The 23,305-nt window shown below is 41.4% G+C and overlaps 2 protein-coding genes across 20 annotated transcripts; one reads left to right on the top strand and one right to left on the bottom strand.

Moving 5' to 3' along the window:
* The first annotated feature begins 7,826 nt into the window (after positions 1 to 7,826).
* Positions 7,827 to 15,285, top strand: LOC126375629 (uncharacterized PE-PGRS family protein PE_PGRS54-like). Of its 19 annotated transcripts, XM_050022643.1 has the most exons (6): positions 7,827 to 7,870; positions 10,976 to 11,024; positions 11,108 to 12,136; positions 12,677 to 12,751; positions 12,908 to 14,909; positions 15,150 to 15,285. In XM_050022643.1, the coding sequence occupies exons 1-6, from the start codon at positions 7,838 to 7,840 to the stop codon at positions 15,151 to 15,153; spliced, it is 3,192 nt and encodes a 1,063-aa protein (XP_049878600.1). In that variant the 5' UTR covers positions 7,827 to 7,837; the 3' UTR covers positions 15,154 to 15,285. The 19 variants fall into 19 exon arrangements, with proteins under 19 accessions (XP_049878600.1, XP_049878597.1, XP_049878593.1 ...); XM_050022640.1 differs by having other exon boundaries at positions 11,108 to 11,740; positions 12,257 to 14,909; XM_050022636.1 differs by having other exon boundaries at positions 11,108 to 11,884; positions 12,209 to 14,909.
* Positions 8,073 to 9,712, bottom strand: LOC126375737 (piggyBac transposable element-derived protein 3-like). The gene is made up of 2 exons (XM_050022836.1): positions 9,126 to 9,712; positions 8,073 to 9,017 (listed from the first exon to the last, which is right to left on the bottom strand). The coding sequence occupies exons 1-2, from the start codon at positions 9,310 to 9,312 to the stop codon at positions 8,788 to 8,790; spliced, it is 417 nt and encodes a 138-aa protein (XP_049878793.1). The 5' UTR covers positions 9,313 to 9,712; the 3' UTR covers positions 8,073 to 8,787.
* Positions 15,286 to 23,305: the final 8,020 nt, after the last annotated feature.

Here is a 23,305-nt window from a genome sequence, read left to right as displayed (position 1 = left end):
GTTTACCCTCAAAACACACACACACACACACATTCAAAATAAAATCATAACAAAATATCTAACATTTTTAAATATATTAATAAAACGAATTGCTGTAAGTACTTTATTAAGTTTTTGCTAAGCTGTTGTCCCGTTTTAGAGATAAGTAAAGTTTAATTATTAAGTTCACTCCCACTGTGTATCTATACCTACTTATATGTAAAATAAATGATTTCTATTCTATTACAAGTATGTCATAAAGTTAGGATTAATTTTTCTTTGATATTGAATATACATAAAAATGATTTGCATGAGGGGGCTACTTTAGTCTATTTAATCCGTAACCCTTTAACCTTTAAGGAATAAAGGAGAGCTATCAGACTGTCTCGCTTGCTCGCACTGTATAAGACGAAACACGATAAGAACGCGATTTTTATATGGAGTGTCCGGTCTATAATAGAGGTAAGGTATGTAACTATTTTAAGACAGTAGTTAAACAGAAACTTTGCAAAAAAGGTTATGATAAGGTTAGTTATTATTTAGAAGATAAATGTAGGAAAGTAAGAATGTGATGTAAATAATAATAATAATATAACGTTTATTTCAGACCAACACAAATATGTATAACAGTCCATAGATTATTAGTAGGTTAATAACAATTGTGCTTAATAAACTATGTTAGTATTGTTAATTTAAAATCTAATTATTTACTTATTTTATCTTATTTACTATACCCATAGCTTCTTCGACCCAGTGCCGATGGATTAAGCAGTCCGGTCTAGCAGCAATCATTTTCAGGATGCCGTTGGTGCTGTTTCGTAGGCGCTGCAGCAGAGACCAGGCATTCCTACAAATTATGGCGTGAAAGCCATCTATGCTTGCCTTCGCAAACATGTTAGAAGGATAATGAATGGGAATTTGATTGTTTATGGTATGAAAGGAGGATGGTTAATGAATGGGGCGTAGACAGTTTATAAAGGAAGAAAGGGGAGTCTTTGGTGCGATGTCGGTCGGGTGAGAGGTTTTTGGTTTTAATATAAGGTGTGTGTAAAATAGAAGGAGTAAAATATATCCTATGTTATTTCTATATCCCACATAAATGCATGGGATAAACTGTCTGAGAACTGATATTAGGCAGCTAAATTAATCAATTGTATAACAATGTTTTATGTTTTTTTTTTAAAGAACGTCTTGCCCTGTGCCGAGGTTTTTCTTGCAGCTTCTTTTCCCCGGCTATACAGGTTGTGAGAAGCTGCAGTAGTTTTAGGCGGATGAGTCGTTCGTTATGTAAAAATTGACGATAAATTATGTTATGTATTATGTACCTACTGAATAAAGATGTTTTTGAATAACTTTGGATGAAGGAAGTTACTCAAAAATACTAATTCGAAATTACTCAAAAGGCTACATTCCTCAAACACAATATAGATGGCGCTGTACAGATTTTCCTTTTTTTTAATCTTTTATTTTCATGGATAACAGACATATTTTGTTTAATGAGTTCTCTGATTACCTTATCGGTTACAACTGAAAATCAGCGCCATGGTCTAGGCTATAACATTATGCTGACGTGGAACCGTTTCTGCATACATTCATACATTATTTGGTGTCCTATGATAAGCTGTGGGAAAAATTACGCGGGGAGACTGATCTCCCAGAGGAACTTGTATCGGTTTTCCGGTACTGGTATAGTAAACAGACTAACTATGTACGATGGGCGGGGGCACTGTCGGACGAGTATGGGTTGGAGTGTGTTGTGAGGCAGGGAGGGTTGACCTCACCGAAACTCTTCAACCTCTACATGGACCGACTGATTCGTGATATTAGCGGTGCCAACGTTGAATGCTCAATTGATGGTCACTTTGTCAACAACATTAGCTACGCGGACGACATGGTACTGCTGACCCCATCAGTCTGTGCTCTCAGAAGGCTCCTGAATATTTGTGAGCAGTACGCGGAGGCTCATGGCCTTAGGTATAATGCGAATAAAAGTGAGTTGATGGTTTTTAAATCGGGAAAGAAGATCGATAGGGAAGTGCCACCTATATATTTGAATGGCACTCCTCTTAAGAATGTTTCGCAATTTAAATACCTGGTTCACTGGGTCACGAGTACTCTCAAGGACGATCTGGACATGGATAGGGAACGCAGAGCCCTGGCTGTCCGATGCAATATGTTGGCTCGTAGGTTTGCAAGATGTTCAAGGCCAGTTAAAATCACGCTATTCAAGGCGTATTGCCAGTCATTTTACACTTGCAGCCTGTGGACCAACTATACGCGGAAGGCATACAGGGCACTGCGTGTCCAATACAATAATGCGTTCAGGGTGATGCTGGGATTGCCACGCTACTGCAGTGCATCGGGTATGTTTGCCGAGGCACGGACAGATGGCTTCGATGCCATCGTGCGAAAGCGAATAGCCTCACTGGTGCGGCGGGTGCGGGGCAGCGGCAGCGTCCTCCTGAATAGCATTACGGATAGGGTTGACTGCCCTATGGTTAGGCACTGGATGAAGGCACTAATAATGCCTGATTCTGGTGCCTATGATAAATAATGATAGCGTGTTATATATAGGTGTTGTACTACTAACATAGAATTAAGTTTCATTGTTACTAACACTTTAATATTTAATTTGATTGTTAACTAACCTAGTAAGTAAGTGCATTGTTACTAACAAATTATGGATGTATACGTATTATCCGAAATAAATTGTTTTGAATTGAATTGAATTATTATGTTCTTTTAATATGTGAAAATATTAGTATGTCGAATAAATATGTTATCTTTCTTTCTTACTTTCCTTCTTTCTTATATGCGTCTTTTATCTTTGTTTTTGGGTATAAATGATGACCATTTTTATTACACCCAGGCACAATTCATCTTATAGTAATATAATTATGCTTCTGCTATTGACATTGTATTTTTAATAATTCATCCCTGACGTCGCAAACAGACGTATCTGCAATTTTCTGCTAAAATAAATTGTGTCTTATTGACAATAACATAACGCCAAAAAATTGAGATACGTCACTTTGCGACGTCAGGGACGAATTATGTACCCGAGTAATGAGAAAATAGGTAATTTTCATATTGTTTTTGGGGAACATAGCGTGGAAAGTCCCTAATTCAAATTAGAAAGAAAGAAAGAATTTGCACTTAATACACAATAAACAAAATTCAAGATCGAATTGGGAACATTTACATTTCCTAAGCCAAAGAACATCTTTTATCGTGTTGGTTGTGAGGTGGGTAACCAACCTCTTTAATCTTGATGTCAGGTGGTTGTTGAGCGATCGAACGAGTACATACTTACATAACTAAATAGTACCAGGGACATCGAATCGATTGCTTAATGTGCCCTCTGAACCACGGATCGTCTTACTTTCGAACAATCTGATCATCCTGCAATGTAGTAACCAAACTAGGAATCGTAGTGATTTTTGTGATTTTGTCCTCACTGGGATTAGAATCCGGAACTTCTGGATCGTGAGTCTAATGTTCAACCACTGAACCATGGAGGCCGTTGGACTAGGGAGACTATACGGTTCATCATCGTCTATTTTAGGACTTCATACATTGTTTGAGGTTTACGCGGTTATTATCATAATTAAAACACATAATTCCCGGTCAAGCTTCGGCTCCTTACAGCGTTAAAATCAGGGCTATGAGACTCCCGATTCATCCCATGGACATGGCACTTGCAACAGTGTTGAAATATCGGGAGTCTCATATCCCTGATTTTAACGCGGTAAGAACCCGGTATTGGCCCCGATTCCTGCAGACACCGCCTAATTTTATTTTAAGTTATATCCGTCATTTTCATATCCGTCGAAAAGGAAAGGGACGGATGATTCACAGCTCTTAGTTTTAGGAAGAATGAGTAAATGAATGAATAACCCGGGCGAATCAAAAGGTACTTCGCTGGTATGCAATCCGTTTGACGGATGTAAAATTTTTAGACGGTTGGTTTAGATTTGTGCTTAAAATTGACGTGTGTTCCATAAATTTTATGCTTGTCGATTACCCGTCCCTTTCCTTTTCGGCGGATAAGAAAATGACAGATATAACTTAAAATAAAATTAGATGGTATTTACAGGAATTAGCACCATTATGTTTTTATTTAGGACTTTAAGTCTTGAGTGAGTGCAGATAAGATATCTTGTCACAATTTATGACTCATGCCACCTCATCATGGGGTAGAGGCGTGAGTTTATGAACCTTTGTATGTTATGATTTAGCTACCTTTCTATACGAGAGTATTGGTTGGAGACAATCAACGCCTATACATATTTTAATAGCAAAGTTATCGTCGATGTCATTGTGTAATATTTGTGTCAGGCGCCAGCTTAAGAGTTGGTCTAATGTTTACGTAATTTGTTATATAAGTACTCTTTACAATTGGAACTTCAAAATATATCATAAATGTGTTTGACTGCTGGGAATAGCTCTACTTTACACACAACACTACCAACACACAACATAACAGTAAATTCGCTGTTGGTAAAATAAGGGAATTTTCAGGCTACGTTCACCGAAAACAATATAGATGGTGTTTTTACCTATTTTCTAATTACTCCGTGTAATGACATATATAAAAATAATTTGGATTACATTAGTATGGAATTACGTTGTATTGATCATAATAATTGAGGAACTCGGTGGCGCAGCGGTAAACGCGCTCGGTCTGCGATTGTTGAAGTTAAGCAGCTTTTGCAAAGGCCGGTCATAGGATGGGTGACCACAAAAAAAAAATGTTTTCATCTCGAGCTCCTCCGTGCTTCGGAAGGCACGTTAAGCCGTTGGTCCCGGTTGCATTAGCAGTCGTTAATAACCATCAATCCGCACTGGGCCCGCGTGATGGTTTAAGGCCCGATCTCCCTATCCATACATAGGGAAGGCCCGTGCCCCAGCAGTGGGGACGTTAATGGGCTGATGATGATGACCAGAATAATAATGGGTGGAAGATGTAACTGTGCTTGGGTGTAATAAAAAGGGTCATCGTTTATACCCAAAAACAAAGATAAAAGATGCATTAAGTATGTATGTTATCCATGAAATTAGAAGGTTGAACTAAGAAAGATCTGTACAGCGCGATCTATATTGTTTTTGAGGAATGTAGCCGGGAAAGTCCGTCATTGTCATAGTTATCGAGCTATGTAACAAGAACGAAGTAAAAAAACATCTTTTTTAATTCGGGCTTTAACTTATTTCGACAGGATTATAACTAGCTGCATCTCTTTCTTGCACGTATTATAAGTGAAGGACGGCAACAACTTAAGAACTTTCAAACAAAAGTTAAATTAAGTTTGTGTCCACTGGAATAGGCAACATTACTACATAGTATAAAACAAAGTCGCTTTTTCTGTCCCTATGTTCCTGTGTACGCTTAAATCTTTAAAACTATGCAACGGATTTTGATGTGTTTTTTTAAATAGATAGAGTTATTCAAGAGGAAGGTTTATATGTATAATAACATCCATTAAATAGTGGAGAATACTGTTATTTTTGGGGTTTTTAATGTGATGTCGTAAATAATTTCATTTTTTCCTCAGCATTGCAACCGAGCGAAGCCGGGGCGGGTCGTTAGTTATCATCAATAAAACTTTTTCAAAAGTCAATTTGTGTGTCAATTTTGTGTGACGAGCGTCTGACTCGTGGACCTGGGAGGTGGGAAGTGGAACCTTCAATTCTATTAGCAAAAGTTTTGAGTTTAGAATCATTTGGATTGTTTATAAAAATGGATTATGAGGCATAGCATACGCTTATGTTGTTCAAAAAAAAAAGCAAATATATTTATTTTTCAAAATTGGCTTACATAGTCAGCGCTTTATGAACGTCAAATATCAAATTACATATTATGTAACTAGCTGTAAAACTACTACCACATCGACATCTGTATCGCTGAGGAAAGACGTGGCCAGAAAACCTCCCAGCACAGGGCCCTAGTCCTGCTGTTTCATGTTTTCCTTTCTTTTTTTTAAATCCAGTTTGTATTACATAATTTATAAACTTAAATACAATGGTATTCCAATTGCAGTCGGTGGAAGGAAACTGAAAAATAAAGAGTTTATGTGACTTTATCACAGAAACAGTATTTTATGAGCTCCTTGACGGACTGTTAATATACCAATTGGGGTAATCAGAGGTAAATCCATCGCAAGATGAACTAAGTCACCTCACCGGCTCGATTAAATCTTTCAAATATAACCCTTTTCACTACATGCACAAAGAATGATTATTCGATGAATAATTTATGGAAAAGTGATGGAAAAATTTGCAAACCAGCCAAAAATAGTTGATCAAGTGTTTTTCCAAAACAACCTGCAATGAGGTAATCGTGTTTTCTTTTGTAGAATACTCATATTATTACCAAAATAATCATAGTAACAATGAAATTCTACATTTAGTTAGCTTGATAATAGCCCGAAATAGTTTTGACGATATAGCAACTGAGTCAATAATTGTCTTTCAATATTGGTCACATTACAAAATTATTCTATTAAAAACTGTATGCGGGCCGCGACTTTGTCCGTTAATTATAACAACAAAAAATAAATAATTATCCCCATGAGATTGGACCGAACAGCCTTTTATTATTATTTTATTTTTTATTTATAAAGTTCACCGCGCCTGCGTCTGTCTCTATTCGGAGACCATTCTGTGGTGATCTTAGCCCACAGGTCGTTAGGCATCCGACAGACGTGACCTGCCCAATCCCACTTCAACTCCTGGAAGAAATGGAGGGAAGCCTTTGCCCAGCAGTGGGACACTTTAGGCTAGATAAGATAAGATAAAGTACACATAACATACATTAAAACATTTTTACATCGGTATATGACAATTACGGCGTACATGACTTATACAATTAAGGGTAAGTAAGTATTTAAAAATAAAGTAAAATTAAAATTAGACAGCCTTTGTGATCTAGTGGTTAGAGCGTTGGGCTCACGATCTGGAGGTCCGGGTTCGATTCCCGATGGAGACATTGCCGAAATCGCTTTATGAGACTGTCCTTTGTGTGGTAAGGACATTGCAGGCTTGAATCACCTGAATGTCTGAAAAGGTAAGATGATTCCGTGCTTCGGAGGGCACGTTAAATAGTCGGTTCCGGCTGCTGTTGTGTACCTGACTACTAAGTATGTAGTCGTTACATAAGCCATATCAGCTAACACCAAGGTCGATGAGGTCCGTCGCTGATCTCACAACCCACACGACAGAAGAAGTATGCTCGTTTGATTACGGATTCCAGCCGTAATTGGGATGGATGGACAGAAGTCCACCATAATTAGGCTTACAGTTGAATTATGCCTATCTGTAATATTAACTTGTATATTTACACTGCTCTTATTGCTTTTTATTTATGAAACAAATAAAAGAGAAGGTGCAGGTCGTGTCGTATCAGGAGGTGAAGGATTCGGCGGAAAGAAGAGAGGAATGTCGTTTACTCCACCGACAAGAGCACAGCTCTTAAATAAAGAGAGAGATTTACACTGCAGCCGCACAAGTGTACTATATCCTCTGCCGAAGGTTGTCTGGAAGAGATCGCTTTTAGTAATAAGGCCTTTGCCGACCTTAAAATAAGTCTATCACCTTGGAAACGTTTTGTAAATTTGTGTGCATAAAAATGTTTTATTATTATTAAATATTTTTCACAAGTTGACTAAGTTTAAATAAGCATTATTAAAATTAGTAAGGTATATTTTCAGTAACAAAATAATTCATTACCGTGTAAAATTTTCGGTAAATTACGTAGGTAGGTATATAAAATAATATTTGTTTTCGAACAAGTGTTGTGCTGTACGTATAAATTGAGAAAATTCATTAGTTATTGCATAGTAGAATCGGAAGGCGACGCAAAATGAGAGCTTTGTACCTCCTCTACTTTGTGGTGGTAAGTTCAAATTCTTTTATCATGATTAGGATCGACCCGCATCATCCCGCTGCTGAGGGCCTCTTTTCCGATCTTGCGCGGCTAACGTCACCTACAACTTTCCCACCGTTGCAATTATGTCTCTTTTAAATATTTTTCCTCTCAGACGACGCCCTGAGCCGAGGTTCGCGCCCAACTGGGCACCCTCAGGCCTGTTGTCTTAACCCAGTTACTCCTGAAACTATTTATGGTCTCCGGATTTCGTAATTTTTCAATATGTGTTTTATTGTGGTGCCAAAGTCTTCGGAAAAATAGTGAATAAAATCTATCTCTTCTGGGAAAGCGGGAAAATCATGGCCGTTTAAACGCCCAGTAGGAATATCCACTACTAACATACACAAGGAAATATAGCTGTATTAAAATACAATTTAAGTTTTCTTGCGCACTTTTATTTGCAACATAAACATTTTAACTGTAATATGATAATATTTCTACTAATCGGCAGTGTGATGTGTAAGAAAACATGCTTTGGGGTGCAGAGAAACAGTACATTTTTTACAAAAATAATTAGTTTTTTTCTTGCATACAGCACACCTCAGCTGATTTTCTTTATATTCCACCAGATGCGCTCCATTCTGTCACAACGGGACGTTTCACGGTAGTTTCTTGACGTTGGACGTGGACCACGCTTTTCCGTTTTTTGATACGTCACCAGAGTTCTCCAGTAAGCTTCTTGCTACCGCCCTGCGATAAGTCAGATGATAATATTCGCCACTATCAGCCTTGTACAACTGCCAAGCATTGTGAACAGCCATGTCGAGGCAATGACACAGCAATGGAAAATACCATTTTCCCCCCTGATGCTGGTCCTATATTTTGGTCAGCTCAATCTCGATTTTTTGCCCCTCTAGGAATCTATGTGCATTGTGACGATTCCTTCACTGATATTTTTGATTACGTGGCGCTGTCACGGATATAAGAGGTGTATCACATTCGGTAGGTGCAGTGACATTTGATATAATCTGTTCCGGGGGATCCGCAGCTTCATCAATAGATACAATGCCTGTACATCTTCTTTTGGCTATCGTAGACAAAGGCAATTCATGTTCAATGTCAAAAGATTCGTCGTCTGAATAGATCAGGTCCGCTTGAGCTTTCAGCTGAGAACCTGAAAAACCCAACAATTTAAATCAATATATAAAAACTAATAAATAACTGTGTAATGGTAATAAATGTATTATGAACAAATGTATAACTATTTCGCTTACTAGCTTACCTAGAAGATTATGCCAAGTTACAACTTCTTCGCCTCCAGAATCCTCATCAGTTACATCAGCGTTCGCATTTTCAGGTGGTAAAATAGCTACGCCACTTGGTAATTGATCGTTATCGTCAATACACTCCAGCTCTTCGATAATTTCAATCAATCTCAACGGTTTCATATAGCGCGGCCTGAAAAACATAACAGACGTTGATTGTCCTACTGGGCGTTTAAACGACCATAAACTTTCAAGATCAAAATTGATATAAAAAACTCTTCTAAGATACTTTATTTTCCATTTCTTGACTAATATGTACTTACGTCTCAATAAAGCTATAAGTAATAAACAATAATATCTCGAAAAACTAATAAAAACTTACCTCTTAGAAGCCATATTTCGAAATATTTTATTAACTGTCACTTAAAACCGCAAAATTAATTGAAAATAGGCACACAAATAGCATTAACAAGTTACTGTCATGAAGTTTAATTAACACTAAGGAGAATAACGCAGAGATAACTAGGGTAGAAAACATTTATTCTACAAATAATCGAGGGTAGATTTGATAAGTATTGGCGGGCGTTTAAAAGGCCAGTAGGGGAATCTGGGTTAAACGTTGTTCTGGGTGAGAGCCTTCAGCGCACCCCATTTGTCCGGCCAAGTACTTAGTTAATGCCAATAATAAAAAAAAAAACAAAGCAATAGTGTTATCTGAATGGTCAACAGACCTTTTCCCATGGACACCATTATGTGACAAACATTGTCCTCCGTCCATCCGAAAATAATTTCTGATTCTTTATCCGTAACGTTTTCTAGATCAAAGATAAATTATGAAATTTTGATTACTAAATAAAGACAGGTCTTATGGTGACAAAAAATGTTTCCTTTTCATATTTAACTTATTTATGAATTTTATCATCCATCATATCATCATATTTTTTTTTATCATTTTTTTTTCATCCATCTTTGGACTTCGTATCAACAGTGGCTGCAAGTTGTCTTTGATTACTTGTGGCTCTGCCCACCCCATTAGGGATTACGGGCGTGAGTTTATGTATGTGTATGAATTTTAATAAATAAAAATGTTTTAATAAATGCGACATTTTGTCACGTTTCTCTATGACGTCAAAGGTTACTTTTTCTTACAAATTCCATAGTAATTTCGTGTTTTGACGTTTAGTAAAAAGTAACTGATGTGAATAGGTAGTTGGAAACTGTTCTGTTATTATCACAATGGTACCCACAGTGCAGACACAAAATTCATTTTCTTCTCTAAAACTACTCCAGTCCTTTACGTAGGGGAAGTGAAAGAAAAGAACAGAGGTAGTTTCAGAAATGTCATTATTTTAATATTATTTTTTTTGTGTCTGTTTGTCTGTCTGTCCTAAATATCAGTAATCTATTAATAGCCACCAAATAGGGGTGGAACCCGGCCGTACGTCTGGAAGTTCGAAGATAAAAAGGGATGGTAGAATGAGCTCGTCTCTTCTATCGTGTGGGTTGTGTGGTGGAGTACCAACCTCATCTACCCTGGTGTCAGGGTTATTATTGAGCCGCCAAAGGGCCCTGACATGGCTCATGTAACGATTACTTACTTACATCAGTAAGTAGTAACCGGGGCCCACGGTTTAACTTACCTTCCGAAGGACTGATCATCTTACTTTCGGACAATCTGGTGATCAATGAGCTCATATGGTGGTCAATGAGTTCGTGTAGATCGCGGGCACACACCCCGAAGTGATATTTCGCAGCCAAACCCACACGCACACGGGTGGCACCGAAAAAAAAAACAGGGTTCAATGATTACCTATTTGCTCAAAAGGTAAAATCAACTTGACACTGATTTGTTGTTTTTTTTTCTCAGGCTTTTGTCACCTTACTGCCGAATACATCAACTCTAAGCATCGGTTTAGGTAAGTATAATATTTCCAGTCGATATTTCAGCTACAGGTTTACATTTATATGAATAGAAGTTAATTGAAATAATTGTTTATAGGTGGTGGTATCGGACTTCACGGTGGAAGCAAAGGCGGCGCTCGAGGCCATGATGGCGGCAAAAGCGATGCTGGAGGTGTAGCCGGAAGCAAAGTAGGAGGTGGAAAAAAAGGTGGTGCTGGAGTTAAAATTGACTCTGGAGGCCTAATAGGACATGGAAGCCAAGGCGGCGTAGGAAGCGATGCCGTAGGCAAAGGCGGTGCCGAAGGTGATGCCGGAGGCAAAGGTGGTGATGGAGGTAAAACAGGAGGCAAAAACGGTGCTGGAGGCGATGCCGGAGGCAAAGGCGACGCTGAAGGAGATGCAGGAGGCAAGGGCAGTGCAGGAGTCAAAGTAGGAGGCGGAACCAAGGGCGGTGCTGGTGGCGATGCTGGAGGCAAAGGAGGAGCTGGAGGTGATGCCGGAGGCAAGGGCAGTGCTGGAGGCAAAACAGAAGGTGGATACAAAGGCAGTGCTGGAGGTGATGCCGGAGGCAAAGGCGGTGCAGGAGCCAAAGTAGGAGGCGGAACTAAAGGCGGTACTGGTGGCGATGCTGGTGGCGATGCTGGAGGAAAAGGAGGAGCTGGAGGCGATGCCGGAGGTAAAGGTGGCGCAGGAGGCAAAACAGGAGGCGGAAGCAAAGACGGTGCTGGAGGTGATGCTGGCGGCAAAGGCGGTGCTGGAGATGATGCCGGAGGCAAGGGCGGTGCAGGAGCCAAAGTAGGAGGCGGAACCAAAGGCGGTACTGGTAGCGATGCTGGAGGCAAAGGAGGAGCTGGAGGCGATGCCGGAGGCAAAGGTGGCGCCGGAGGCAAAGGCGGTGCAGGAGCCAAAGTAGGAGGCGGAACCAAAGGCGGTACTGGTGGCGATGCTGGAGGCAAAGGAGGAGCTGGAGGCGATGCCGGAGGCAAAGGTGGCGCTGGAGGCAAAGGAGGTGCTGGAGGCAAAACAGGAGGCGGAAGCAAAGATGGTGCTGGAGGTTATGCCGGCGGCAAAGGTGGTGCTGGAGACGATGCCGGAGGCAAGGGCGGTGCAGGAGCCAAAGTAGGAGGTGGAACTAAAGGCGGTACTGGTAGCGATGCTGGAGGAAAAGGAGGAGCTGGAGGCAATGTCGGAGGCAAAGGTGGCGCTGGAGGCAAAACAGGAGGCGGAAGCAAAGACGGTGCTAGAGGTGATGCTGGCGGCAAAGGCGGTGCTGGAGACGATGCCGGAGGCAAGGGCGGTGCAGGAGCCAAAGTAGGAGGCGGAACCAAAGGCGGTACTGGTAGCGATGCTGGAAGCAAAGGAGGTGCTGGAGGTGATGCCGGAGGCAAAGGCGGTGATGGAGGTAAAACAGGAGACAAAAACGGTGCTGGAGGCAATGCCGGAGGCAAGGGCGATGCTGAAGGCGATGCCGGAGGCAAAGGCGCTGGAGGAGCCAAAGTAGGAGGCGGAACCAAAGGCGGTACTGGTGGCGATGCTGGAGGAAAAGGTGGAGCTGGAGGCGATGCCGGAGGCAAAGGTGGTGCTGGAGGCAAAACAGGAGGTGGAAGCAAAGACGGTGCTGGAGGTGATGCCGGAGGCAAGGGTAGTGCAGGAGCTAAAGTAGGAGGCGGAACCAAAGGCGGTACTGGTAGCGATGCTGGAGGCAAAGGAGGTGCTGGAGGTGATGCCGGAGGCAAAGGCGGTGATGGAGGCAAAACAGGAGACAAAAACGGTGCTCGAGGCAATGCCGGAGGCAAGAGCGATGCTGGAGGCGATGCCGGAAGCAAAGGCGCTGGAGGAGCCAAAGTAGGAGGCGGAACCAAAGGCGGTACTGGTAGCGATGCTGGAGGCAAAGGAGGTGCTGGAGGTAAAACAGGAGACAAAAACGGTGCTGGAGGCAATGCCGGAGGCAAGAGCGATGCTGGAGGCGATGCCGGAAGCAAAGGCGCTGGAGGAGCCAAAGTAGGAGGCGGAACCAAAGGCGGTACTGGTGGCGATGCTGGAGGCAAAGGAGGAGCTGGAGGCGATGCCGGAGGCAAAGGTGGCGCCGGAGGCAAAGGCGGTGCAGGAGCCAAAGTAGGAGGCGGAACCAAAGGCGGTACTGGTGGCGATGCTGGAGGCAAAGAAGGAGCTGGAGGCGATGCCGGAGGCAAAGGTGGCGCTGCAGGCAAAGGAGGTGCTGGAGGCAAAACAGAAGGTGGAAACAAAGGCAGTGCTGGAGGTGATGCCGGAGGCAAAGGTGGCGCTGGAGGCAAAACAGGAGGCGGAAGCAAAGACGGTGCTGGAGGTGACGCTGGCGGCAAAGGCGGTGCTGGAGACGATGCCGGAGGCAAGGGCGGTGCAGGAGCCAAAGTAGGAGGCGGAACCAAAGGCGGTACTGGTAGCGATGCTGGAGGCAAAGGAGGTGCTGGAGGTGATGCCGGAGGCAAAGGCGGTAATGGAGGTAAAATAGGAGACAAAAACGGTGCTGGAGGCAATGCCGGAGGCAAGAGCGATTCTGGAGGCGATGCCGGAGGCAAGGGCGGTGCAGGAGCCAAAGTAGGAGGCGGAATCAAAGGCGGTACTGGTGGCGATGCTGGAGGAAAAGGTGGAGCTGGAGGCGATGCCGGAGGCAAAGGTGGTGCTGGAGGCAAAACAGGAGGTGGAAGCAAAGACGGTGCTGGAGGTGATGCCGGCGGCAAAGGCGGTGCTGGAGACGATGCCGGAGGCAAAGGCGGTGCTGGAGGCGATGCCGGAGGCAAAGGCGGTGCTGGAGGTGATGCCGGAGGCAAAGGCGACACTGGAGGAGATGCAGGAGGTAAGAGCAGTGCTGGAGGCGATGCCGGAGGCAAAGGTGGCGTTAAAGGCAAAGGAGGTGCTGGAGGCAAAACAGAAGGTGGAAACAAAGGCAATGCTGGAGGTGATGCCGGAGGCAAAGGCGTTGATGGAGGTAAAACAGGAAGCAAAAATGGTGCTGGAGACGATGCCGGAGGCAAGGGCGATGCTGGAGGCGATGCCGGAAGCAAAGGCACTGGAGGAGCCAAAGTAGGAGGCGGAACCAAAGGCGGCACTGGTGGCGATGCTGGAGGAAAAGGAGGAGCTGGAGGCGATGCCGGAGGCAAAGGTAGCGCTGGAGACAAAACAGGAGGCGGAAGCAAAGACGGTGCTGGAGGTGATGCCGGCGGCAAAGGCGGTGCTGGAGGCAAAACAGAAGGTGGAGACAAAGGCGACGCTGGAGGAGATGCAGGAGGCAAGAGCGGTGCTGGAGGCGATACCGGAGGCAAGGGTGGTGCTGGAGGCGATGCCGGAGGCAAAGGTGGCGCTGGAGGCAAAGGAGGTGCTGGAGGAAAAACACAAGGTGGAAACAAAGGCATTGCTGGAGGTGATGCCAGAGGCAAAGGCGGCGATGGAGGTAAAACAGGAGGCAAAGACGATGCTGGAGGCGATGCCGGAGGAAAGGGTGGCGCTGGAGGCAATGCCGGAGGCAAAGGCGCTGCAGGAGCCAAAGTAGGAGGCGGAACCAAAGGCGGTGCTGGTGGCAATGCTGGAGGCAAAGGCGGTGCCGAAGGTGATGCCGGAGGCAAAGGTGGCGCTGGAGGCAAAACAGAAGGCGGAAGCAAAGACGGTGCTGGAGGTGATGCTGGCGGCAAAGGCGGTGCTGGAGACGATGCCGGAGGCAAGGGCGGTGCTGGAAGTGACGCCGGAGGCAAAGGCGGTGCTGGAGGCGATGCCGGAGGCAAGGGCGGTGCTGGGGGCGGTGGCAGAGTCAAAGGCGGTGCAGGAGGCAAAATCGGAGGCAAAGGTAGCGCTGGAGGAAAAGTGAAAGGTGGAAGCAAAGGCAGCCTTGGGGGTGGCTTGAGTGTTGGTCTTGGCACAAAGAAGTAAGAATAATAATATCATTCAAATTTTCTTAATTGCTGAAATAAAAGTAATAATTACAGAGGAACCATTTCATTATCTGAAAGTGTTTGCCTTGTATTAAAAATATCATTTTATTCTATCACAGCAAAAATGGATGGCTTTAATTCTTCTAAATATTCCGTTTGACTTTTGTGATTGTGGAGGATAATCAAAAATAACAATATACGTATATTATATGGTTTCTTTTTGTTTTGTTGCAGGTGACTGAAAACTCTTGGTATCCCCAAGAGATTGTTCCGTACGAGTCAAATTACGATATTATTTTTTAAACGAAATAAAAATTCTCATTATTATAAAGGCATACATTTATACCAAATATAAAACTTAGTAAAATTATTGTTTTTTTTTCTTTGGTTTCTGCACTGGCCTGGCAGAGTGATACTGTACTGCAGATAGTGAGAGTGTCGTAGGATAGTGTCCACACAGTTAAATGGATGATGACAGTTTCTCTAGCTGTCTTACCTGTAGATAAAATAATAAGTACTTATCTTCATTTTCTTTTATCGTGTGGATTATCGACCTCGTCAACCAAAAGTGTTCGGGGTTATTATTGAGCCGCCAAAGGCGTCTGACATGCCTCATGCAACGACTATGTACTTAAATCAGTAAGTAATAACCGCGACCAATGCCTTCATCTTACTTTCGGAAAAACGGCCTGCAATTTCCCAACCAAACCAGGGCTCACCAATTTATTCGTGTGCCCAGCGCTCCACCACTGAACCAAGGAGGCGGTTGAGCCCGAAGTGTCTTCGTTTTTATATGTGTTTAATTTAAGCGTCTTCAATATCCATCAACTTTTACATCTAACATAATACCTACTTCATCATCATCCTTTTTCTCTTATCCCACTCTCACAACATGGATTCCTTTTCCATTTCAGTCAGTCATCATCTCAGTAGTCAAACCTTCCACACACCTATTCTTCTTGACACAATCTATCCACATTCCTTACTCATGGCAATAAAAATAACCCATCGGTGACCGTGTGGTGAAGTATTTGACAACCAAGCAAAGTTCGGTATAATTAATTGATAATTGGATTATTCCCCTACCTCACACACACATACACGTTCACCGCTTGTTGATTTTTTATTAGTAAGGGTGGTTAGTAAGTGGTGGTTACTTCGTAAGATTGCAGAATATCAGTAAATAGTGATTGTCTGCAAAAGTGGTGATTGTTGATTGATTGCTTAAGACAACAAGATAGATCTTGTATGTATGGGATAATCTCGAGGAACACTTGTTATTATTAGAATTTTTTCAACTACAAGCACTGACACACTATAAAGAAACAAACTCACAATCGCAATTTTTTCAAAAAAACTGTCCAAACAATGTTGTAAGTACATATACATTAAATTATGTAGATAGTATAAGTTCATTCTCTTTAATTAAGATGTTAAAGTTGTTAAAATAAAGAGCAATATCGGTTGTACAGAGTAAATTCGATCTTGACATGTCGCTTAGTGACAAAATGGGCGTTGGTCGCTTTTTTACAGAGATTGGTAGTCTATTTGCTTAATACGACAATGGCCCCGATTCCTGCAGACATCTCTTAATTTTACTTTAAGTTATACCTGTCATTTTCTTATCCGCCGAAAAGGAAAGGGACGGATGATTGACAGCTCTTAATTTTAGGAAGAATGAGTAAATAAATGAATAACCCGGGCGAATTTTTAGACTGTTGTTTTAGATTTGTGCTTAAAATTGACGTGTGTTCCATAAATTTTATGCTTGTCGATTACCCATCCCTTTCCTTTTCGGCGGATAAGAAAATGACAGATATAACCTAAAATAAAATTAGATGGTATTTACAGGAATTAGCACCAATGACTAGAAGGTAAAAATTGTACCTAGGCAAGGCAAAAGAAATCATTTTTAAATTTGTACGAGTCTGGCATCAATTCTATTGATACTGATATGGGTAACATCTAGCGTCCAATTTGTATCCACGAAACCCGTATCAAATGGTCTTGACGGGTAAAGCCGATAAGTTGCGACGTACAACCTGTTTATTGCTCGAAGTTTCAATTCGAGAAAGGTTCAAAGTGGTTATGGCTAACACGTTTCCAGATCAAACGGAGAATTAATCAATCCTGGTGAAAATAATCATTGTTTACACACCAGAGGTACATTCTTTTTATGCTCAAGGGATGGGAATAATTGAATGTAGGAAAACACTAAACTAGGACTGTTCAATAAAAAATGTACTTATGGCAATATTTGCAGACACTTTTAATATACAGGGTGTTAGTGACATCGTAACGAATACGGAAGGGGATGATTCAAACCATGATTCTGAGTTAATATCGTGTGTAATTTTTCGTCGCTAAATTCGTGTTTTTATTTATTTTTAATTATTTTCAATCTATACTTTTGCGATGGAAAATTTCATTTGATATTAACTCAGAATAATGAGCTGAATAATCCCTCCCAGTGTTCATTACGATGCGACTTACACCCTTTACAAGTACATACTAGTTGCCATACAAGTATGTATGGGTGTCAGTGACACCGTGACGAATACTGAGGGGATGATTCAGACCGTGATTCTGAGTTGATATTAAGTGGAATTTCCTGTCGGAAATTTTTTGATAATTTTTATGTTTTTTAAATTATTTTCCATTTCACACTTTTGCGACGGAAAATTCCACTTGATATCAATTCAGAATCATGGCCTGAATCATCCCTCAAAGTTTTCGTTACAATTTCACTAACATCCTATATACTGCTGTCGTAATCCTATTATCCTTCATCCGGTCTGTGTCCAAACCAACTTACCATATCGTCACTATATCGTCTTTTACACCACATCTCTTTTTATCACACTGTTTCTCACTCTGTCACTCAATTTAACTTTTAAAGAAGACTGAAAGTGGATATCCTACAAGTTGTTCATAATACAATTATGTGGGCATTTCTACGGAAGGGTCTATTTTTTCTCAATTCGGTGCCGAAATTGAAATTAGGCTTTTATGAATATTTTAATAACAAATATGGAACTTTATTCCATCTTGAATCTAATGATGCAATTGGGACCAGATTTGGTGAAGTGGTTTATGAGAAAAGTTAATCACCGAATTGGGCAACCATCGAATTGAGAAAATGAAACACCGAATTGAGAAGCGGCTCAGCGAATTGAGAAAATGAATCACGGAATTGAGAAATAAGCCAGCGAATTTAGAAATGCTGTCAGTTATTGTAGAAATAATGCAATGAATGACCAATAATGATGTGGTATGGGCATCTGATGAAGAGGAATGGAAGTCATATTAGATGGTATGTGGTGAGTATGAATGTGCATGGACATAGGGGGTAGGAGACGACCGAAAAAGGTGTGGATTGGATTGCGTGAGGACGGATATGTGTATGAAAGATGTATTAAGATGACGAAAGACAAACAAATGAATATCGTAAAAAATAGGAAACTTTTCCCCACGAAGGGAAGAAAATGATATATTTCATGTCTTGCCTAGGCTTGACCATGTGAGATTACACCTTCCTCACTTCCCTTTGACATGCGTATCAACGCTGGTGGAGGAAATACCCAAGCTAGGTCGAAGTCCCATGTTTTGCTGAATGCATCTATGAAAATAGCACCTTTGTCCCTCACATCTCAGGCCACACAAATCGGAACTACTTTCGAATGAGAAGTTGCGAAAAGGTCTATCTGAAGAATTCCCCTCTTTTTGAATAGAAAGTTCGTCACTCGATCCGACAGATGCCAGTCCGCTAGAGATTTCTGCCGCGAGAGGCTGTCGGCAATCTCGTTGATAACACCTAGAATGTATTAAGCAAAAATTTATATTCTGTTCCTTTGAGCAAGTTCCAGAAGTTTTGCTACTAGGTCTGTTAAGAGACTGGATCTTGTTCCCCCTGATTCCTTATATAGGACACAACCGTTTTGTTGTCGGACTGAACTCGTCGTCTCGTAGTTGGGGTAACGTCATCTGAAATGCTCGGTATACTGCATACAGCTCTTTGCGATTTATATGCCACAAGGTTTGGCTCTTCTCCTTTGGGAGAATCAGCGGAGTTTGCTCCGCTGATTAGAGACTCGTTGACATGAGCATCTGTTGTGATAAATACTGTGCCCTAATATGTGAAAATTGTTCGTCCTTTGTGAAGGTGTTCCAACCACCAAGAACATTCCTGTAGAGCTTTTGTCGGTATTAGAAATTTCCGTGTTTTCTGGTGTTGAGGAAGACAAATGGCTGCACGTTGAAGACGTCTGATATGTAATCTTCCTAGAGGGACCGTGAAAGATGCAAAGCCCAATTTCCCTACAAGACTTTTTCCTGTGACCCAATTCCAAGTTCCTGATTTCAATACTTCCATAAGGATACTTGTTAAGTTGTCTATTCTGCTGTCCGGTATAAAGGTTCTGTTTTTCTCTGTGTCCCACATTATCCCCAAGTAGTCTAGACAATGGGTTGGTGGGTTCAGAGATTTATTTCTGTTTATTTTCCATCCAAGCTTTTCCAGATAATTTACCACGTATAAGGTGTCTTCCTCTAACTGGTCTTTCTGTTGATTGGCTAAGAGGAAATTGTCGAGGTAAACTATTACTCTTATCCCCTTATACTGTCCAGTTTGATACCCTTGCAAATGTGAGCGGTGCATTCGATAGGCCGAAAGGTAGGCAAGTAAACTGAAGTTTTCTGTGTTGATGTACTATTGTCAAGAATTTTCTGTGACCTGTCTTTATAACTTTATATCTATTTTAATGTAGCATGGTATTCATCTTGTGGCAAGATAGCATTTCTTCTCTGCTCAATAGCTTCTACCTTGCGACCGCATACATATTGTAGGACATCATCCGATATATTTTTGAAACCTGAGTTTGATCCCAAAAATGTATCCTTAAGATCCTGTTTCAGAGTAGGATGTTTGGTTCAAAGTTCCTTCATAGTATTGCCAAGCGTTTCTCGTTGCAATAACAAGCCGTGTAAAGTCGTCTCGAAACCGGTTTCCTGCTTTATCAAAAAATCAGCTGTGGCGTTTGACGAGTTAAACTTCTTTAAGCAAGGGTTAACTCAAAAGACGTGAAAGACGAATAACGTATCTGCTTTTATGCTAGTTCACCCAACCTCAAGCACTTGATTCCCTCAAGGATCTTGTTCCTTAGTCATGGAAGCGAAATCAAAATCTTCTACATCTTCTTCAGGTAATAGATCCGGAGCTTTTCAGGAGAATGATTTCGTTGTATCCTCCTCAAGACATCCTTCGTGCGAACGACATTCATCGTCTGAAGTATTATCGAGCCTCTTTAAGATGTTGGAAAGCATGTCCTTCATCTCACAAAAGTTCTGTTCTAATTTATCGACCCTGGACAATTTCTTTGACTTCGATGATGAGGACCGAACTGTAGATAGATCGTCTGTATCTTCACTATCTGCTAGCTCCTTAGACGCATCCTTACGGCTTAAAAGCAGTGGTTTTAATTCAGCGAGTGAAGCCACTATCAGCTCATTTAGAACAGCTGATCCTTTGATCCTTGAACTGATTTAAGGTGTGCCAATTATGAGACCTACACAAAAGGGACATCCCAGTATTTTAATTTTCATATCCCGGTAGGTCTTCTCCGGGAGGGATGTACATTCTGGGCAATATGCTCTTGCAAGCTCGACTGTCGGGAGAGCGAATCTAATAGTGTTCAGAACAAGCGGGTCCAAGTTTGGGCCTAAGAGGTCTTGTCTCGTGTGAGGAATGACTTTCCACTGGAGCCATCCCTCCGGCAAATACGTTCTGGCCAACTGCTTTATTCGCTTTAAATTTTGATTGAATTATTACATCTAATACTAATAATGTTCTCAGAATAATAATAAACTAACCCTCTCCCTAACCTACTCCTTCGGGGTAACAGGCGTGATGCCATTTGTTATGTAAACATTATCAAATCTCAATTCGGTGCAAGTAATTCTCAATTCGGTGCCCCATTTTCTAGGGAATTGAGACCCATCGAATTGAGAAAATATCACATTTCATCAATTATCTAGTAAAGTTATCAATTAAATCAATTAATACAAAACATACAGTCAAATATCACCTAAATACTTAATTAATTTAGCACATATATTATTAAATACTTCATTAACAGAATTAATATCTTCCACCGATTTTAGAATTGACCCTACCCCAAAAAAAACGAACGATTTCGACCCTTCGAAAAACTCTCCTCTATGCAGCAGTCCGCCCATCCACACATCTCGGGCACTCGGGCGCACCTGGCTCTCCACGGGAACCGGGTAGTGATGATAGTACTGCGCGTAGTTAGTGATGTAAGTTGACAAAACTTAATTTCACCGAATTGAGACACATGCTGGCTTCAAAATTAAAATATGTTATTGTACTAAAACTAAAAGGTTCACAATAAACACAATTACGTATTTAGCTTTATTAACTATCCCTTGTTCTGTGAACGTTGGAATTATGTTTTGGAAACTAGTAGTTTAGAAGTTATGAAGCAATAACGAGTCAATTCTGGAATGGCTTCACGTCATTTTAAGCCAAATTCTGCCCGTTTTCAAACTTCGGGATTTTTTTTTGACGCTTTTATAAAACTTTACAGTCTTCTAAATTATTCTCCACGAAGCCAAGAGTCCTATAAATACGTGAGTATTTTTTCCAAGTACGTAATTAGATGCTACAGGTACTTTTTTCACTGGAATCACTCAATCGGCTCTTCCCGTAGAAATGCCCATGTCTTCGCCGGGTCTTTTGCTGTTATAATGTCCATCATGTTAGAAAGGACACAATTCCGGTGTCGGTTTTTGCGACATGTTCCGAAAGAGAAGCAGATTAACACGCTCTATGTTATTCATTCTCACCCAATCTATCTTTGAAGTCAAAGGGAATATAAATCACTCCGTTTTATTTGAAGTTAGGAAATAGTTCCGAAACGACATATTGCATATACACGATACCTTGTTTTCATTTCTATTATTTTTTTTTTATGTCACAGACATACTTTTTCCTTATAACTTCTACGGAAAAGTTACCGAATTTTTTGGATGGAACGAGGAAAAGTCGCAGAATATTTTCGCAAAGCTGTCAGCGTAGTAACGTTGATTGATGTGGACGATCAATTTCTTTTCAATAAATAGTTAAATTAAATCATGTCAAAAAATAAACTTTAAAAGTGATTTAAATATGTCGGTACCAGACTTGCACTTCTCTTTAGGTTAGATTGTGAGGTCAATGACCGACTTGGTCAAACTTGATGGACTTGCACCAATGAGTTATTAATTAATATTAAGTAAAGTTTTCGTTAACACAGTTAGCTCGACCATTATAAACGGCGATACGGCTTACCACCTACCACGTTGGTCTAACAGAAAGCTCGGTGAGGTGTGGGTACTTAGATAATTTTGTGATGGATTGGGATATAGGTAGTCGCGTGTGTGTTTTGTTAATTTGACACGTGTCATGAAATTTGTGTTGTGTGTCGCCTTTATTAATGTCTAAATACCTACTGGTAAATCCCAACGAGTCATCAATGGTGCTAATTCCTATAGACACAATCTAATTTTGTTTTAAAATATATCTTCTGTCATTTTCTTATCCGACGAAAAGGAAAGGGACGGGTAATACACAAGCATAAAATTTATGGAACACACGTCAATTATAAGCACAAATCTAAAACAACCCTATAAAAATTTACATTGACAGCACATGTCAAACGGTTTGTATACGAGATACCGTTTTGATTCGAACGGGTTATTCATTCATTTACTCATTCTTCCTAAAATTAAAAGCTGTCAATCATCCGTCGCTTTCCTTTTCGGTGGATGAGAAAATTACAGGAATAACTTAAAATAAAATTAGGAGATGTAAGTAGGAATCGGGGCCATTGCCTTTGTAAGTCGACAAATGTGTAACAAAGAAGATAATTTTACCGGAACACCTAATTTAAACTTTGACCCGGTACAGATCCATCCTGAATCGAAATGAACGCCGGAACAAAACTGGTTTCTCGGATTCATTAAAACTGTAACAAGGCGAGGCAATGCGTCTGATTTGGCACAGATAACATAATCCGATAGACACCGCTGCGGGCTTAGCACCGTAAGCGCGCGACTCTCACCTCGACATACGTCACCCGTCACTCTCTCACAGTACTGCACAGAAAGAGACAGACGATTTCTGTCGCGGCGGTGCTAGGCCCGATATTCATGACTACGGAACATTACATAGGCTCACGACTATCTACTGATTCTTCTCTTCTATCATGTGGGTTGTGAGGTGAATTACCAACCTCTACAACCCTGGTGTCAGGGTCTCCCGATTGGGGGTAGTTAGAGGTACGTCCAACGTTTTATATATATATATGGTTTTATATTTGTTACTGTGGTGT

The sequence above is a fragment of the Pectinophora gossypiella genome, chromosome 19 (assembly GCF_024362695.1).
Source record: "Pectinophora gossypiella chromosome 19, ilPecGoss1.1, whole genome shotgun sequence".
NCBI lineage: Eukaryota > Metazoa > Arthropoda > Insecta > Lepidoptera > Gelechiidae > Pectinophora > Pectinophora gossypiella.
The sequence above is the reverse complement of the archived record's forward strand: the minus strand, read 5'-3'. Positions and strand labels throughout refer to the sequence as shown.

Excerpts from the sequence above, each read along its gene's own strand:
- LOC126375629 (XM_050022625.1), top strand. The coding sequence starts at position 7,838 with ATGAGAGCTTTGTACCTCCTCTACTTTGTGGTG. Across the intron at positions 7,871-10,975 it reads ACCTCCTCTACTTTGTGGTG|GCTTTTGTCACCTTACTGCC; the intron begins GTAAGTTCAAAT and ends TTTTTTTCTCAG. Across the intron at positions 11,025-11,107 it reads AACTCTAAGCATCGGTTTAG|GTGGTGGTATCGGACTTCAC; the intron begins GTAAGTATAATA and ends AATTGTTTATAG.
- LOC126375737 (XM_050022836.1), bottom strand. The coding sequence starts at position 9,312 with ATGTTTTTCAGGCCGCGCTATATGAAACCGTTGAGATTGATTGAAATT. Across the intron at positions 9,018-9,125 it reads AACTTGGCATAATCTTCTAG|GTTCTCAGCTGAAAGCTCAA; the intron begins GTAAGCTAGTAA and ends TGGGTTTTTCAG.